A 19,385-nucleotide genomic window follows, 5' to 3' on the forward strand; every position below is an offset into this window, starting at 1 on the left:
CATGTGAACAGGCTACCCATAACATGGAATATTATTATTCACCCATAAAAATATGAGGAAACTAAATGTCACGTGGTATATTGAATTGTGTAAGATCAAAATCCAGCCATACTAAAAGATTAAAAAAATTAAAATCTGTCTTTTATGTCTATATCATATAGTCTATGTTGAGCATCCTACTTATACCTATGGTATCCTTCTGGGGAAGAAAGATTGGATTCCACATGTGAACAATAACCAATTATCCTGATTAAAGCAAACCAATCATAATCACGTAATCCGTGACCGCTCTATCAGGTTAAAAAGATGATTAATGAAATCTTCTTTCCGTCAAAATTCACTAGCGAATCCAGCAAAGGCAAGAGGTTTTGTTGGTTTAATTAGGTCTGGTGGTCATCTGGTACGCAATATCAGGACCAACTAGATTCAAAGTTTGTCTCTGCGACGGTAAATCTCTGAGACAAAAACTCGAAGAGATTGACTGCATGCCAGCCAACAGCTTCTATGATGTCTCAAAGCGAAACGTTGCGTTCGAACACGAGGCCTGCAGAAATCATTCTACTTACATGAACTGAAATCTTCATGAGGCGTCTTTGATATTTTGAGACGTCCCAATACAACGAATGTATAACCCACTTAAGGTGGCTGGCTCCAGTTTCGTAAATTGGCCCCTGGCAAATTTCTTAACTTAAGGCTATGGTGTGACTTTTTCAGCTATTATTATTTACTATTTATAGATATGGATATATTTGTTAACTAGGTGTTTCGGGCTTGTGTTGTTCTTGAAATTGATGTCAGGCATGTATACCTTCCATAGTTGCTCTGCAGTATGTTGATAGTGAAATAACAATAGTTTGCTAAGAAGAAGAACTAGCCACCCATAGCAGTAGACATGTGGGTTGAAGGCAAGTAGAATATCTCAAAAATGACTTGGATGGCAACTATTCTGAATTGCATCAAGTTATTTAATAGACAGTGTTTTTCAAAATTTTCATCCAGGGAAAGGGCTTGCGTTTGCACTGTGAGCACCACAAGCTGTAAAAAATGGCCTTCGGATGTGAAAAATGCACGTATAAAATAGGGGTTGGGGTGCATACACTTCTTCTGCTACGAACTGCCATTGACTTCTCTGGTCTAGTGGATAATATTCTTATGCTTTGTTTTAATATAGATATCTAAAAATATGGACCTTTTTGACCTCACTTGTGTATTTGATTTTTTTTATGATTTTTATACTAGGTCGCTGATTGTGGCATTAAATTTGGACATAAAAACTGGCCCCTGACCCCTAAACCACAAAGATGGGGCTTGAGAGCTTTTATTCTGCTTTCCAGCATTCAAGTGGAGTACATGTAACTCACCCTGCAATCTGAAGCTAAAGCAGCCAGGAGACAGGTTTTGCAGGATATCAGCTTCAACGAGGTCCTCGCTAACGGCTTGAACTTGTCTTAGTTGAACCATGTTAAGACCTAGGGCAGAACCCATTTCGGAAAGAGGGTGAGAGATTTCGGCCTATTCAAATTAAAATTGTCTGGTAGGTCTGACAGATCTTGATCATGGCCGGTATCTCGTTTTGTCGTGGTACCTGATTGTGTCAGATATCATGGAGCAGAAGCCTCTGATTGCAATCGGTATCAGGCCCTTCTCATCGTAGAGTCAGAGGAACAATGTCAGACATTTGGTGGATCGAAATGTTCAAATTGTGTGTGTGTATGTGTGTGATTTTTAACGTAGCTTTAACAATTTTTCAGTCATATTGCTACGATGTCTGCAGTGTGACAGTTTATAGTGATGTCTAGCACTGGGGCATCATGCCGTAGACATGTAGCATGATGTCCCACCCAGTCACATCATCCTGACACCAGGCCGGTGAGTCCTAACACTAACCTCTTAATATTAAATGTTCAAAGGGACAATGGTATTTACTCTACACCAGTCCATGAAAATAACGCCACTTGCTCTCACGAGCCTTCAAATTGGAGCACCATTTTGCTCTCGAGATTCTCTCCACGATCGAAAATGTGAATTATTTCTCTCTCAAAGCTGTTCTGTTAAGAGTCCAGAATGAAGAAGACAGTCCGGGCAGGTACAAAACACAAGCGATCTTATTTGTCTGAGACGATTTGCCGTAATCTTCCTGCGTGGGTCTATCGCTAACACGAGTAGATGGTGGAACCAGGACTTGTCCCATCTGAAATGGGTATCAGAATTATCTTTCAACTCTGACCCCGTATTTTCTATATTATTTGCGTTACTAAGACCATGCGGAGGTTGGGGCGGGGGGGGGGGGGTAAGCAAAGGTCCATACTCTCCCTACTAATTTATAGCGCAACCACTACCGAAGCTTCTGGGTCCGGGGCCGGTGAGACAAAGATGAACAGCTTGTAGTTTCACCTTGTCGCAAACAGGTCCCAAATCGCACAAATCAAGTAGAAAACTGTCGGATGAAGGGACCATTCCGTGTGAATAACCTGACCCTATCTAAACAGAACATAGCCAGAAAGTTGAGGATGCTGGCAATAGGTCTGATTTTCACATCAATTTGAAGTTGGTAACACCAACAAAGAAACTGCCAAACCTGCACGCACAAAAATATTATGAAGAATGCAAATTATACATTGTAATTTAAACCACCTGTGTTCAAACCAGACCACTTAAGACAGTTTTTCCGTTCCAATAATGGAAATTTAAATATATCATAGAAAATTAACCATATAAATGACAACCTTGTACACAGATGGAAAGATGGATGAAATATAAATAATTAATGCATGAAATATAAATAAGATATGACGAAATATAAATCATATGGATGAAATATAAATAATTAATGTATGAAATATAAATCATATATGGATGAAATATAAATAATTAATGTATGAAATATAAATCATATATGGATGAAATATAAATAATTCATGCATGAAATAATAATATATGGATGAAATATAAATAATATATTAATAACATATAAATAATTTATGGATGACACATAAATAACGTATAACAGTATCAATAACAGAACTTTTAACAAATTAATTTAGTTTTGAACAAATATTTTTCTATACTTCCGCTTGACCTAGCAACATATTTTAGTCGTTTCAGTTGTAGTAGTCAAAGTTGGTGATTTATTTAAGTATTGTGAGGTCTGCGAAGCTGTGCAGTCTTTGTGACGAAACAGCTCAGTGATGAGTTTTCACTGCATTTTTTAATGAACATATTTCAAGACGGAATGAGATATATTTTTATCGTGATCCTCTTTATATAACTCATCAAGCAGATTAGACATTTAATATTAGGTCTTTTTATTTTACAATCTCTCCGGTAAAATACGAGACGAACATAAAAACAGCACAAGAAACGGAGCATAAATGCCCCTAGAAAATACATAATTTCCACGTCAGTCACATATTAAAAACAGAAATTATTTCTAAATGAGCGAAATATTGTTATATAGTCAAGTATTCACTCAAAATACACTTGTTTTTGCAAATAATACCAGCCACCTCTGTTAGGCAGCGACCTTTTTAATGATTGCTTTTAGTTATCAATGTTCAGTGTAATACGTTTTAAGCAAAATTAGCTTTATATACGAGCCACTTCTACATTACAAGCAGTTTTAGCTGGTTACAAAAGCAGTTCTTCTATACAGGTTTTTCATCGTATAGTTTACGGAAGAGAATTTAATGTATTGAAATGGTATAATAATTTGTTAATCATTTCATCAAGCAGCATGAAAAAAAATTTAATACTTTAAATTGAGCCTTTTTTTTGGTAAATTTCAGACAATGTCAGAATGTCCACTGTTGGAGATAATTACAGACCCGCATTAACAGAGATCATGCATTATTCCAAACTTGTGTGTTCCGTCTCATTTCCCCAAATTCGTAAAAGAAACACTTTTTTGCATAAGAATTTGAATTACTGGTAGACGATAGCAGGATGTGTGAACAATGTAGTCGAAAATAGTTTGCATACTTTGCAGATTGGTCAGTTTCATATTTTGTCCGTAAATTGGAAAGCTGGCGATGCATTTGCGGATATGCGGTGAACATTACTCTTTTTATATGGCTAATTTCTTAGAAAATACGTCATGGATCATTTTTGTTTGGTTGTCATTCCAATCACATCATTATTTTATCTCATTTTACATTTTAAATTGACATCGTCACTTACCGCTATTATACAGACAATTTATTTAAAACATAAAAACAATAAATATTATTATTATATACCTATAGATTCGTTATGAAGAGACTTTATTTAAATAAATCCTTGAAGTCCCTCTTCTATAGATCTGCAAAGGCTATCATCTCCAAAGTTTTGTAGCCGAAATTCAGTATGTTTTGGCATTGACCCTATTCTAATAAACTAATTTTTCTACATCTACACTCCTGTTGAAATTTCTGAATCCTAATTTCTTTTTGTTGAGAAAATTGTAAAAAATAATCTTACCTGCAAAACCTTCAAAAGTTCACTTCAAAAATTTTATATCCATAATTGTTTGAGTTTGTTATGTTATTTTTAAACCTGGGCATTCGTAATGAACTCAAGGTTTCGCAGTTGTACCCTGTGACAATCAATCGGAGCTAGATACCCGCTGGTACATGTTAAAAGTTTTTTTTTAAAAAAAAGATTCCCGCCAACACAGTCATTCCTGGCCTCTGCTATTGATAACACAATATTCCAGAGGTTAAATGTCGGGACTCACATTTTATTTAGAAATTCAACACTGTGCAAATATTGCAATGTGGAGTGGAATATTGATTTTGCCGAGCCTACGTAATTTGATGCTCAAAACCAACACTGAAGTTCATGCTTCCCAAGGGTTATGTAAGTGCATGGATTGGACATGATATAATATAATTTCAGCGGAAGATTGTATATCCACATAATGAAGTATTCCAATATGTAAACATTTTAATACAAACTTATAGTCTTTGTGCAATGATATCTCAATGTTTCTATATAGTTTGACCCAAAATTGGCTGTTTTACTATTGCTCTCTAACCCCATGACTTTCACCTTTTGCCAAGTTGAAATGCGCTAAGAAAAAGTGCCAACCATATTGTGACACATATACAAACTTGGAGTTAGAATCTTGCTATTTAATGTACCTAGGGGCCTGGACCCGTAAAGGGGGGGGGGGGGGCAAACAGCACTTTTTAATTTTATCAAAGGAATTTTTTGTTTGAACAAGAACTAGGACAGGCTCGGGAATTTCTTACCCCAGGGCCCGTGATCACTCTCGACGGCCCTGGAAGAGGGGGTGGGCACACCTAATTTGATAAGACGTTTTACAACAACAGTCATTTACCACAATAAATTACATTAAATATATTTTACATAATGAGACCATGAGAAACTTCTCATTATAGCACTAAAATAACTATTTGTTCTCTTGTGTCTTAGGTTACGCTGTAGAGTTGTCACTAAATTTCACTTCCTCATTCGTATATCGTTTGCGGTAAAAGCTGCAAGGTATTTGGAGTTTTTCATCTTTAACAATTAAAAAACCCATTTTCTATCATTCTATCTGAAGGTTGTAACCTAACAACAATACTTAAAAAGTATCAGAAATTCAGCATAACGTGCTTGCCTTGCTCTTTTTCTGACAAGTTCATTTTCCTACCTCTACATTCCTAGATTTAAATATCATAGTGTGTCCTTCTCTAGATAAAATATGCAGAAAATCTGACCGACTAAACTTTCTAATTTCATTTAAAACATTTGATACACATGCTTGCTTTTGAAACGGGAAATGGTCTCTGAGAGCATTGCGTATCATTCTAACCAAGCGGTTATCCTGCTTGATTAGATTAATAGAACCGTTCATGTGCATCTGTGTTGAATAGCAAAATTCCGTCCAAGAGTAAGAATATGTCAGAAAATATGATTTTCCGAGAATCTGACGAAAAGTTTTATCGTAAGTTAGAGTTTTGCTATCCTACATTGTGGGATTCTTTTTCCGACATTCGTGAATGAAAAACGACGGTCTAAGTGAAAATGGCATATTGTAGCTTCCAAACATCTCAACACTCATTGAAAGTCTCCTTACCTTAACATAAAGCGAAAAACATTAGGCTTGCACTGAACAATTCAGTGTAGACTTAAAATTACGTTTAACTGCACTTGTTAGCTTTCAAAGAACTCCGTTTGAGATGGCTGTAGCAACGGCAATACACAGCATCCGAATTGTGCGTACTAAATATAGCTTGCGCAATGATGCGAAAGTAAACATCCCAAAAATAAAGTCCACTCTTTTCCATAGCATTAATCAAGACAAAGAAAATTTAAAAAAAAAACAATGATTGATTCAACTTTGGCTAGAACTGAATTACATTTGTGAAACTATATTTAAGAATATGAATGCAAATAAAATATTAGAAAGAAACACTTCATGCCATACCTCAATTGTCATGAGTCACTTTCTATTTAGAAATTGAAAATACTAAACTTATGAGCGGAGGTGTAAACCAAATATGTAAAGTTGCTCCCATCACTCCCATCACACTCATTTTGTCTCTGGCCAAACGGTCTATGTGACAAATTTAGGGTTACATTATTCCATTCTTCTTGAAAATTGTAAGCACGAGAATGTTCGAGAAGGTAATGCAGTGATAAAGCATATACCGTCCATATTTCCAATATGATCCATTTTTTGTATAAAGCAAATTTTCATCCTTCTCAGGTTTCATTCGTCATGGCAATTATTAGGTATGTACCTACGCAGCCAGAAATTTAGAAAATGGAAAAGGTCCTAACAGATTAAATGCTAACATTTTGTATAGTCAAGAAACGTTTAATTTTCTGAACGAAGCTTGCGGTTCATCATCTTTTGGTTTCTTTAACATGTCCACTCCATATGGTCCGTTATATAGATCTCGAAGAAAGGCTATGTTCTTAGGCTCCAGAAGTTCGTTTTGTATAAAGTTTTCTGAAATTAAAGAAAAATTCCTATTTACGTCATCAATCATAGTGTTATAATTGTATATACTAATTTAGACAAAACTATCCTTAAAAAACACCAATAAATAAACACGTTGCACATAAACGTAGTTTAAACGACTGCACCAATTGAAACGAAAACTTATAAACAATAGCAAGAAAAGAACATGGACAAGAAGCACATTTTTTTCTCTCACAGAAAACAGTAATACCTATAAAATATAAAACTCGTTAACACCTAATTTATTTAGTTCCAATGAAGTTACACTGACCAACGATATCTTTAACAGATCCTGCCGAAGGTCCCTTGTAATCATCTGGTAGATATTCATCTGGCAGCACAGACATATCGATTTGTTCGTATACACTGACCATACTCTGTCCATGTATCTTAATCTGAAAAGAAAATTCATAGGTTTGCATTATATAATGTATTATTACACATTCTAAATTTTGCATTATACATTGTATTATTACACATTCTAAATTTTGCATTATATAATTTATTATTACACGTTCGTAATTTTGCATCATATAATGTATTATTACACATTCGTAATTTTGCATTATACTTGATCATAACAAAATTGTTGATATATTCCCAATTTTGCATTATATTTTATTATAACAAAAGTGTTGACAAATTCCTTATCTTGCATTATATTTTATCATAACAAGAGGTGTTGACAAAGTTCCAATGATCCGTTATACCTTATCATAACAATAGGTGTTGACAAAGTCCTAATGTTGCATTATACAATATCATAACAGTAAGTGTTGACATTTTGATTGAACAATATATGCATCCAGCATAATCGGCTCGAACACATATAAGGAAAAGTTGCATGTTAAAATGTTAATGGTGATATTACATACAAGAAACCCTGATAGCTTTATGGCTTAGCATGCTAAAAACCTATTAAATAAAAGTGTTTGAATACATAAACTCTCAGACTGTATCCAAGAACCTTTTAACATTCTGAAGTTAAGAATGACCGTGGTCTTGTTCGTGAAACCTTTCGCTCAATCGTTGACTGCACATTGTTATGTCTATTAATTTACATTGTTTGTTAGTTTTTTTAAATTTAATTTTTTATTTCGTTATATGCTATTAATACTTGACCTGAATTATTATTTGTGCTTTTGTAGCAAACATGTTTATCTCAATCTCAGTCTTGAACTTTGGAAATTCCTAAAGAATTGCCTGGTCTGCCTGTAGTTTACTACACATTTTACATTATATTTTAGTAACAGACTCCTAATTATAACTAAATCTTTATTCTTGTAAACATTATGAACCTTCTAGAAGGTTATTTTATATCAGGTAATATTGTATTATTTGTGACCTGAGGACAGGTGGAAGACTATATAATCTTGTTACTGAATAAATTATTCATTCATGCTTTAAGATCTTGACAGAATCAATTGTATTATGTTGCGTCCAGTAATTTATTCGGGCTAGAATTTATTTCTTCAAATTATAAAATTCAAGTGATTCTTCTCTGGAAATACAAAGTGCTCTTCAAAAATAACATTCTTGGATATAGAGACTTGAATGTTTACTGAAATTTCAGATAAGGATTTAGTTCTTGGATTGTATTATTGTGATCCAACAGAAATCTGTTGGCGCGTCAGCATTATATGGGTAACAAGAGGCACATCAACACTTTTAACGTTGGATTTAATTTGAATTTCCGCTAAAGTTTATTCAGAACTTTAAACATTAGGACTTGTGTCTATAATTATAGGATTATTTGGGATTTAATTCGCCGTAAGTTTCTTGGGTATATTTCTTACTTTTGTATTCTAGCGAAATAAATTATTTGTTGAATTTGCAAACCTTTTTACTTATCATTCTTTTCTATTATTACTTATTTTAAGAGAAAGGGGAGAGACAAAGACAGAGGCCGACGGACAGCAGACACAGATCCATGTACCCGGCTTCTGATTTTCTCTGACAAGAATGGACGGATCATACCAAAGACCGCTTCAAAGACAGCGCCGGTGTTGTAGTAATTGATTTGTTTGATTCTTGCTGGGTAGGCTTTCTGAAATGAAGACAGCTGATATATGTACTTCTAATTTACAAACAATGCTCAAAAAGGCACACATTTTCTTTACAAAAATATTGACACTAGTCTGTTGTTGTGTTGTACAATAATACATATTATGTGGATTATGTCCAATTTTCAAATTTTCTAGTCGCGCAAGCAGATTTTTATACGACTGAGAGACGCACGATATTCTTCTTAAACGAGACTTACCAGCACGATATCCATCACTTTTCTCGTGTTATCCAGTTCCAGACTTACCTGCACTAAATCCATTAACTTCCTTGTGTTCTCCAGCCCCATCCAAGACTGCAGTTTTATGGTGGAACCCGTGAAGTCCATGAGAAAAACCAATCCATTCACCTGCACATTCTCATCACAAAGCATCACGTCGAAAACTGGCAGGGCTGCGCGTATTAATTGGTCGTAACTGTATGATTTCCCGCTTGTATCAATCTGACCTGATATATATATATATATATATATATATATATATATATATATATATATATATATATATATATATATATATATATATATATATATATATATATATATATATATATATATATTAGTTAATAATATAAGATTTAGGAGTGGACGGGTACCCGGCCGGGTACTGCACTACCCGGAAATACTCGGCCCTACCGGTTTTCAGATTAAAATGTGATGTTACCAGGTCAGGTCCCACACCCAACCTTTCTGGTTGTTTGTAATGAAACATCAACAAAAAACAAAAGTAAAACGTTCCATGTTTGACAAAAATGAGAATGAGAGAGGAGGGTGGGGAAACTGGAATAAATGGGAGCGGATAAAGCCAACCTGTCCGGGTACCTGTACCCGGTACCTGAAAACATTTCCCTACTCGTCCATCTCAAATATATATTAAAGGTATATCACGCTGAACTACAAAGACAAATAATACATCGAAATTTATATTATTATCATTATTATTATTACAAAAAAGTCAGACATAACTTTAAAAAAATGAGTTTATTAGACGAAAATCTTGATTTGGGAAAAGAAGAAAAAGAAAAACTTTAAGGAACAATTATATATTTCCCGAATACAAGAAAAACAGAAATGGAGAAGTGTCATGTACATTACACGCTAGTCTATTTTAAGAAAACAGACACAAATATATATTCTGGGACAAATTTATCCGACGTTCCTAGGAAATCTGCAAATATGTAATTACCTTGATCTATAATAAATTACAGCCTTCGAAGCTTGGGCTGCCAGATTTGTATTGAGTATGAAATGTGAATCAAAGCAGTATAGGTTTAATACGAAAGTACGCAGACGAGGATTCATTAATGAAATAATTAAACAACGGTATATAAATTGATTCAAGAATATATCGTTAGTTTGAAAATCGAAGGGAAACACCCTGCCAAGAAAATATCGTCCTGGCCAAATAGTTTGTTTTATATATATATATATATATATATATATATATATATATATATATATATATATATATATATATATATATATATATATATATATATATATATATATATATATGAGTATTTAAACTTACCAAGTCTTGCTATCGCCACTTTTCTTCCATTTTTGTCTCGACCTGGGAGAGGAAAATATGACAAACTGAAATTCAGAAAGAAATACAACTCTCGTTAAAATAATTTGTTGTTTAAGTATTACATCAAGAGGCGATTTAGTTCAAAGAAGTATTTCTAATGCAGTCATTATTATTACAAATTAGCAGACGGTAAGCAGCCGATCTCGCAATTTTTAGTGCTGTGGTCAGTAGCAAGTTTACCGTAACGGACTCCCAGCAGAAAGAACACACTCTTGAAAATTTACAAGAGAAAGAACGATAACAACAAAGATATTAAATCTTATAAATGTTCAAAATTATTCAGTTGACATTAAAAGCTGCTGTCAGGTATTTGTAGACGTGTTTCATTTTTATGCTAATTTTATATGTTCGTTTGAAGTCTTACATGGCAATATCACTTAGAGATATTCTATTTTTAAGGTCTTAAATGTTATAATGTTTATTTTATTATTTTCATTAAATGTTCTTGTGTTGCAATATGGGTTTAGTATATCTTAATACCGTTTGGGGCGTATCGCTGCACCCGTATCACTAACTGAATTAGTCCCTGCAGAACAAAATCAATTAACCATTGAGAGAGCTCGTTACGTGACATTTTCGGTATTCAATAAGGCGATATCATGGACTCACATTTAAAAGTTGCTTTAGATGTTTCCATTGGAGAAACTTATTTGCAACCTATGTCGTTGTTAATAGAGACTGCTATGTTTATTCATAACAGTCATCCAATTTAAATGTAACAAATCAGAGAGCAGAGCAGTATATATCATTCAGCTAGCTAATATATCAAGAGTTGACTTCTAAAGAAAGTGGATCGACGACCCATAGCTAGCGAAGACCGACCTGCTCGTGTAGGCATGATATAGTTTAGTCTCTTTTCAAAGGTGTCTCTTTTGACTAGGAATTAACGAAAACAATCAAGTGGGAACAAAGAATGTCGACATCTTGTTATACAAATAAGCTTCTGTAAATAAACTACGCGTAAATATGGCACTTCAGTGTGTCCACCAAAATGGTTTTGTTGATCCCCGAATAAACTTTAGTTACAAATTAGTAGGCTCAACGACGTCAAAGAACTATGACCGAGGTTGTGAAAATACCAAAATAATGATCAGAACGAAAGTGTCTCTTAAAGGGTAATCATCACATATATAGATGTCGTCTCTTACTTGAACATATAAGATAGGATTATTAGTTGCTGCATTCGAAACCTTACTGCTGGAAAACGTTACCGTGGTGTCTTCAGCTATTTTGTCTTTATGGTCCTGAAAAAATCGTTCATGCAGCTAAGTTGGCTCAGTTTGATACCAAATATAGATACGTAAAAAGCATTACCAACTGTGTGTCTGTTTTGTGCAAGACAGTGTATGTTTATGTTTCCATACGTGTGTTTGCATGGGGGACACTGACTGCCTAACTGAGAAGAAAGACAGACAGGCTGACAAACGGATAGAAATCCAAGCAAAAAAACAAACGAGTCTCGTAGGATCTTCAGGTTCTGAGGATCGGCTGGATCGATGTCTTTACACCAGTCGGCATATTTGTTTCTTCTGACCCAGTATCGCTCAAGAAGGCCCCTTGCTTCCAGTTGACTGAATTTCTTTGCCCTCAAGAAATTCAGCAGAAATTTTGAATCTAAAATAGTTTAAAGGGTATGTTATGCATTGATAAGAAAGTATGCAATGATGTACTTAAACCTATTTCGGAAGGTGATAATTATACCTTAATCAAATGTGTTTTTTTTGTTGTTCAAGTATAAAGTAATAGTTTTTTTTTTCTTTTTAAAATGCACATTAACATATTGACAAAATTCAAGTCTTTATTGGCAAGAAATGTGACAGAATTCTAATTTCCAGTTCCACTCGATTGTAAATTTAGTACGACTACAATTGAGGAAATATCAGACCGCGTAATTTTAATTAAATATTTGTTCCCGTTTACTGGGAAAATTCTCCATTCCAAAATTATTATAAGAAATCTATCATGACTGCAGCCTAGACTTTAAAAAGACATACATGTATCAGATAACAAGGGAAATTTCAGAACAAGAAACTGAAATGCAATGGGTGCTGTCGTAAATTTATAGTTGGATCATACAGGAAAGTTGCTAGGTAAATTGTATTTAATTAATTGTACGGTGATAACTAAACGGTAGCTTTTAACCATTTTCTTATTGATTTTAACACTATCAGCAAACTTGAGCTTGGTGAAACATGCACTATTATTATACACTCTTTTTGTTCTCCATGAACTTTACATTTCAGAATGGTGCAGTATTGTTTCTTATTATATGCTGATTTTTTTCTCCGTTAACTTTACATTGTCAGAATCGTACAACATTACCCGATACTGAACTCGCGCGCAAATACACATATTGCATTCACGTGCATAAAGGAACTACTTTCTATTGTAAACAAACAATGGACGCAGACGCCAGCACTTTTGATTTGTAAACAAATCATGTACACTCGCGTATTAGGCGTTTTACGTTGTGGCTGTTTAAATTTGTTTCAGTGAAGTAAAGCAGATGATTCGTGGACTGCCACATACCAGCTGTTTTGGCCCATTCCGCGTTAATTGGTTTGATACAATGTTTTGGATTTAGGCTAGCTATACAACAGACGCAAGAAAGGGTCCTTTCAAATAACATACAAGTGATAAGGCATATACTGTCTTCTTTAGCTGGTGATAAGAATGGCAAAAAAAATGTACTTACAATTTTACATCCTGAATTTCCTCAAAATGTACTTTCTTAGTTCAGCAAATCCGAATTACATGAGCCATGTAATAGGTTCTCAATCTTGATTACACATTTCTAAATTGTACTGTAATTTCGAATATAAGTGCAATTACATCCGCCTTACTGCAATCAAAATGAAAAAAGCATTAAAATCCACTGCGTCTTTTTGATAATTGCAATTGAAAGACTTCATATTTTCCCACATTATGATTTCAAACATTCAATGATAGAAACGGAAATACATTTGCAGATGTCAACACGCTTCTACCTCGCTTCTACAATCCGATGTATTTCATGTGGAATTGTCTCATATTAATCCAGTCCTTAATCATGAAATTTCGTAGAATCGAAAAAATAACAAAATCTATTCATTTCTGATCAAATGGAAAAGTTGACTCCGAATTTCAGTTTTAACTAGGCACGCCATTTTCTTTCGAAAGTTATGTCGAACGCGCGACTAAGTTCAATTTTATCTGGGCGGAGTTACGTGCGCAGTAATAATGTTGTTGTTGTGTAATGATGAATCTGCGCTGGTTATTTAGTTTGGAATACGGCATACATTCAGTTACTTTGTTTCTCGTAGTGTATTTCGTTAATATATTTATGCATTAGGTAGAAGAAAAAAAAAATAAGCATATAATAAAAAGGTTACTGCATTTGTATTGGAAAACATGAACTCGTTTTGTCGGATGGATATACTGCACTCCCAAGGTCATGCAGTTTTTCCGTTCGAAAAATTAGTTCATATTTTTTCCCATACAAATGCAGTAACCTATAAATAATGAACTACTTCATACTGCACGACACGAGTATCTAAAAATAGTATCATGTGTTAGGAACTACTTTTGATTGTAAACAATGGAGCCTCATAAGCACACTCGCGAGCTTTTGATTTATTAATTTGTCTGTGGACGAACTAAACAAGCTGTTTGGTTCATTGGAAAGGAGAGACAACAACAACAACAATAATAATAATAATAATAATAATAAGGACTTTATATAGCTCCTACTGTTTAGAAGCTCTAAGCGCTTTAAAGCATTAGACAACACCTAAAGAAAACATATATAATGATATGATTATAACAACAAATCCACCATGAAATTAGAAAATATAAAACATGCCGAAAATATTTAAGGTAAGGAAACATTATTAGGTCTTTAAGTCTGTTCTTGCAGTTGAAATAGCTGAGTTTAAGAGCGCTCTTGAATGAGATCATTGTGTGTCTTTGTGTCATAGTGGGAATATTGAGAATACGAGTCTCAGAAGAGGAGCGTAAGTATCTTGCTGGTGTGTACATATGGGTGAGGTCGGATAGGTATGTTGGACTGGAAACCGTCAGTAAAAGGTAGCACAGAGAACAAATTTTGTGTTTGATTCTGGATTAAATGAATAGCTAGCGTAGGGTACAGAGCAGAGGGGAGGTGTGCTCTGCTCATGGTACTCTAAGGACGATCAGAGCAGCTGTGTTTTGAACTTTTTGAAGTTTCTGGAGTAGATATTGAGACAAACCAGACAGAACTGAGTTACACTATTCCAGTCTTGAAAGTACTAAGAAAAACACAAGTGTTTTAGTAGCATCAACTGAAAGATAATTGCGAATGGAGCTGATGCGTCCCAACTCAAGATATGCAGCCTTGCATATGTTCATGACATGTTGGTGCAATGAGAGAGTACTATCGAGAATAACACCTATGTTTCGTACTGACTGTGTGAATTTAATGTTGGTGTTGCTAATATTCATTGTTTTAGGTAAATAATGTGAATGAGAAAGTCTTTGAGTTGCAATCACAATGGATCCAGTTTTATCATCATTAACCTGCAGCTTGTTACATGTCATTCATGATTTCACATCGGAAATGCACATCTCTACACCTTGGGTGGTAGCATCCACTTCAGTTGGGTGGCTAGATTTTTATATTTGGGTGTCGTCAGCGTACAATTGGTGAGACAATGGATGATGATCTATGACACGAGAGCGGCTGAGTGTATAGAATGAAGAGAACAGGTCCAAGAAGAGACCCCCGTGGAACACCACAACATAGATTAACTGGGCTGGAGTGTATTCCATTTGGAGACACAATTTGTGTCCTGTTGACCAAGTAGGACTTGAACCACAGTAAGGCTGTATCATGAATGCCAAATACATGCTGGGGACTGTGAAGTAATATATCAATGTCTAGTGTGTCAAATGTTGCAGACAAATCAAGGAGGGTGAGGACTGTAATCTTTCCGCTATCCAAAACAGAGAGAATGTCATTAACTACTTTAAGAAGAGGAGTTTCAGTAGTGTGGCCAGAGCGATATGCAGACTGCACAATGCTAAAAAGACTGTTGGAATTCAGATGAGATACAAGCTGAGATAGAACAACGTTTTCTAAGATTTTTGACATGAATGGGAGTTTAGAAACTGGGCGGTAGTTCATTAAATCGTTATGGTCTAGTGATGGTTTCTTGAGCAGAGGCTTTACAATGGCAGTTCTGAAAAATGATGGGAATTCCCCGGATGAGAGAGAGGTATTAAAAGCATCAATTAGTGAAGGCAATATTAGATCTAAGCACTCAAGTAACAGTGATGTCGGAATCGGATCAAGTTCACCTAACTTTGATGCACTCTTCATCACGACTGTACATACTAAATCCATAGAGACAGGTTCTAATGCTTCTAACGGTTGCCGTTGAAATGCTGTATCGCAACTGCATGGAGACGTCTAGTCAACTGAAATTGTGTTGTCAAGCTTATCTCTAGTGGTTGGTACTTTTTCATGGAAGAAATTTGCAAACAGGTTCGGAAGGTCGACTGGAAAGAACGTAGATGGAACGGTGTACATTTGTTCCTTGACATTCGCTTGTTAGTAATCTCGAAGTGATGATAATGTTGACGACATGGATGAGTTCACTGATTCACAAAGGAAATTTGTAACCAAGCATACTAATGAACGTGATATCCAGAATATGCACAACAAACATGAGACACAAAGTACTGAAAATACCATTCTGATCATTTAAACAGCTACTAAGGAGAATTGTTTGTAACTATTCTCAAATCGAATGGTTCAGACTATGATCCATGCTCTCAAGGGTCTATAACATTAGATTAGAAAGGCATATTAAGCTTAAGGGTTATCTCGTATCGCTGAGATACGTACCATTTTTTCATCTCGTATCGCTGAGATACGTACCATTTTTTCATCTCGTATCGCTGAGATAAGTACCATTTTTTCAGGTCAGTCCAAACACAACTAAACTGAAAAAATGCAACTGAAAAAAAAACAGGTTTTGGTAGAAAACCAAGAGCATCGGACCAAATAAGCCAAGACGACGAAGAAGTCTTTTTCTGCTCACGAAATATGCTGTCACAGCGCAGGTGCTTTGCGATTTTCCCCGTTTTACCTTTCTGAGACAATGTTTGGATCTATAGTAGCGATATAAGTCATATAGGTCACGTAAATAGCTGGGGTCTCTCCGATAAAGAAAATGCACGTGACAGAGCATACACATGTGTCGTCTTTAGCTGGTAATAACAATGGCAATAAATAAATTTATCTTTATGCATATTGAATTTCCTCAAAATGAGCTTTCTTAGCTATTTCTGCTAATCACAATTACCTGGGTTCTAAATATTGATCCACACCGCGAAATTGTACTGTACTTTCGACTACATTTCCAACAGTAATCACATTCTCTTTACTGCACTCAGAACGAACTGAGTGTGTTATTCCCTAGCAAACACTATTTAATACTGCTTCTTTTTGAGAATTTTAATTAGAAGAATTCATTTTTCCACAGATTATGATACCAAACAATCAATGACAAAACAGAAACACGTGTGCAGCTGCATCAAGACTACATTCCCTCCACTGCTCCAATTACATGTACATCGTACCGAATTGACCCATCTAATAAACCAAGTTCAACACAACTAGAACTAAAGAATTTAGCTGGATCGACAGTAAAACAAAATCCCTCCATTCTAGACAATCTTCAAAAGATGTTTCAATACACATTCATTAAAAATACGATTATAAATTTAAATTTAATGTATACCGAGACGAGAATTATTTCTGAAACGAACGACATGAGCGCGCATCTGTATGTAAAGGTCGCTGGGCGATGCTATGTACTTATTAATATTACCAATGTGTATTAATGAACCTACGGTTGTGTATTTACTTTGGAATCCAGCATAAATTCAATTACCTTTTTTTTTTTTTTTTTTTTTTGTAGTGTGTTCTTTTTATTATTTAGTCTTAGGTAGAAAAGCAAAATGAGTATTAAATAAGTAGGTTACTACATTTGTATAGCAAAATATTAACCCCCTTTTCATATTAATACTTCTCTCCTCGAACAGTATTGCTCAGAAAAACTGCTTAATATTCTCCCAAACCAATGAAGTAACCTATAATTATTATTTCACTCCGTATGTTCAACTACAAATTTGGAAAATAGCCATCTTATGGTCATCATATGATCTTTAGAGTTGTACATCTTACAAGAGGTAAAGTAACCTTGAGTGTTATTATGACTCTGTGGTCTTAAAATAAGAAACAGAAAACAATGAGAAGCAACGAGCTTTCTAAAATTCAACAAATAATTAACTTCCCTAGAATACGAAATAGAAATTAAAAAGGGAACTTGCGGTATTGCGAATTAAATTCCAAACAATCTAAGAACTACAGACACATGTAACAATTAAAGTTCTGAATAAACTTTAGCGGAGATCCAAATTAAATATAACGCTGAAAGTGTTGATGTGTCTGTGGTGGCTCATATAATGCTGATACGCCAACAGTCCTTTGTTGCATCACAATAATACAATCCAAGAATTAAATCCTTCTTTGAAACTTCATTATAAACTCAAGTCTCTGTTTCCATATTTGAAGAGCACTTTGTATTTCCTGAGAAGAATCATTTGAATTAAATAATTTGAAGAAATAAATTCCAACTAAAATGAATTGCTGGATACAATATAATACAATTGATTTTGCCAAGATCTTAAAGCACGAATGAATAATTTTTCCAGTAATAAGATTATACAGTCTTCGGCCTGACCTCAGGTCACAAGTAACATTTTCTCCACAAAAAATACCTAATGTTTAATAACCTTCTTGAGGGTTCATAATGTTTACAAGATAAAATCTTAGTTATAATTTGAAGTCTGATACCAAAATTAAACGTAAAATGTGTAGCAAATAACAGGTAGACACTGCAATTCATAAGGAATTTCCATAGTTCAAGACTCAGATTTGAGATAAACATGTTTACTGCAAAACCAAAATCAATAATTCAGGTCAGGTAGAAAATGAACGTGATTTAGGACAAGGTCAAGTCCAACATAAAATGTCACATTATTGATAGCATATAATGAAGTAAAACAAATAATAAAAAACAACATATAAATAACAGTGTTATTAACAGAAGCGTGTGTCCATTAAGTTCTGTGGAGGCCTTATTTATCTGGTACTGTGTGCAGACTTTTGAAAATGGAGAAGAAGAAAAGAAAAGGAAATTAAATAATAAACACCAGCCAACTAAACAAACCCAGCAATAACACGTATGAGATTGTATTATACTGTTTACCCTCCGCCACTACTTTCTATGAAATACCTGTCCTTAAACCGTTCTTTCAATGTGTGTGTGTGTGTGTGTGTGTGTGTGTGTGTGTGTTTGTGTGTGTTGGAAGAAAAATATCGTGAAATTACTCACCTATAGGTGTCTTTAGCCATGGCTGCAGTTTAATATAATCCTTAAAAGTCTGCAAGGCTCCAAGTCTCTCTTCGGGTATCTCGTGCAATTCCTCTCTTGCTTTACCAACACTTGCTTTATCCAGGGTGCATTGATAGTTATCTGCCATGCTTTCAGCGGAAAACACAACAAAATAAAAGTGTAGAACACTTTCACAACAGCGATTGGGTAGGTCTAGACATATGTTCGCATTCAGGGATGGAATAGTTAATTGTTTGGCTGCCAGGGACAAGTTTAAAATGTTGCTAGGTAGGTAGTTAGAGGCAGAGTGACTGCGAGTTAAACATGTGACGGATAATGCTGGTCGAGAAATTACAAAGG

At 34.7% G+C, this 19,385-nt stretch overlaps 1 protein-coding gene across 1 annotated transcript; it reads right to left on the minus strand.

The window, feature by feature from the left end:
* Window positions 1–5,612: 5,612 nt before the first annotated feature.
* LOC149782943 (alpha-tocopherol transfer protein-like) lies at window positions 5,613–19,173 on the minus strand. The gene is made up of 7 exons (XM_089935186.1): window positions 19,026–19,173; window positions 11,829–12,216; window positions 10,543–10,607; window positions 9,261–9,460; window positions 8,886–8,996; window positions 7,221–7,344; window positions 5,613–6,937 (listed from the first exon to the last, which is right to left on the minus strand). Exons 1-7 carry the CDS (start codon window positions 19,171–19,173, stop codon window positions 6,792–6,794), a joined length of 1,182 nt encoding a protein of 393 aa, XP_089791312.1. The 3' UTR covers window positions 5,613–6,791.
* Window positions 19,174–19,385: the final 212 nt, after the last annotated feature.

This window comes from Sinohyriopsis cumingii, chromosome 15, assembly GCF_028554795.1.
Source record: "Sinohyriopsis cumingii isolate HCF-2022 chromosome 15, ASM2855479v2, whole genome shotgun sequence".
Taxonomy (NCBI): domain Eukaryota; kingdom Metazoa; phylum Mollusca; class Bivalvia; order Unionida; family Unionidae; genus Sinohyriopsis; species Sinohyriopsis cumingii.

Excerpts from the sequence above, each read along its gene's own strand:
- LOC149782943 (XM_089935186.1), bottom strand. The coding sequence starts at position 19,173 with ATGGCAGATAACTATCAATGCACCCTGGATAAAGCAAGTGTTGGTAAA. Across the intron at positions 12,217-19,025 it reads ATGGCTAAAGACACCTATAG|ATTCAAAATTTCTGCTGAAT; the intron begins GTGAGTAATTTC and ends AAACTATTTTAG. Across the intron at positions 8,997-9,260 it reads AGTTAATGGATTTAGTGCAG|AAAGCCTACCCAGCAAGAAT; the intron begins GTAAGTCTGGAA and ends TCTTCATTTCAG.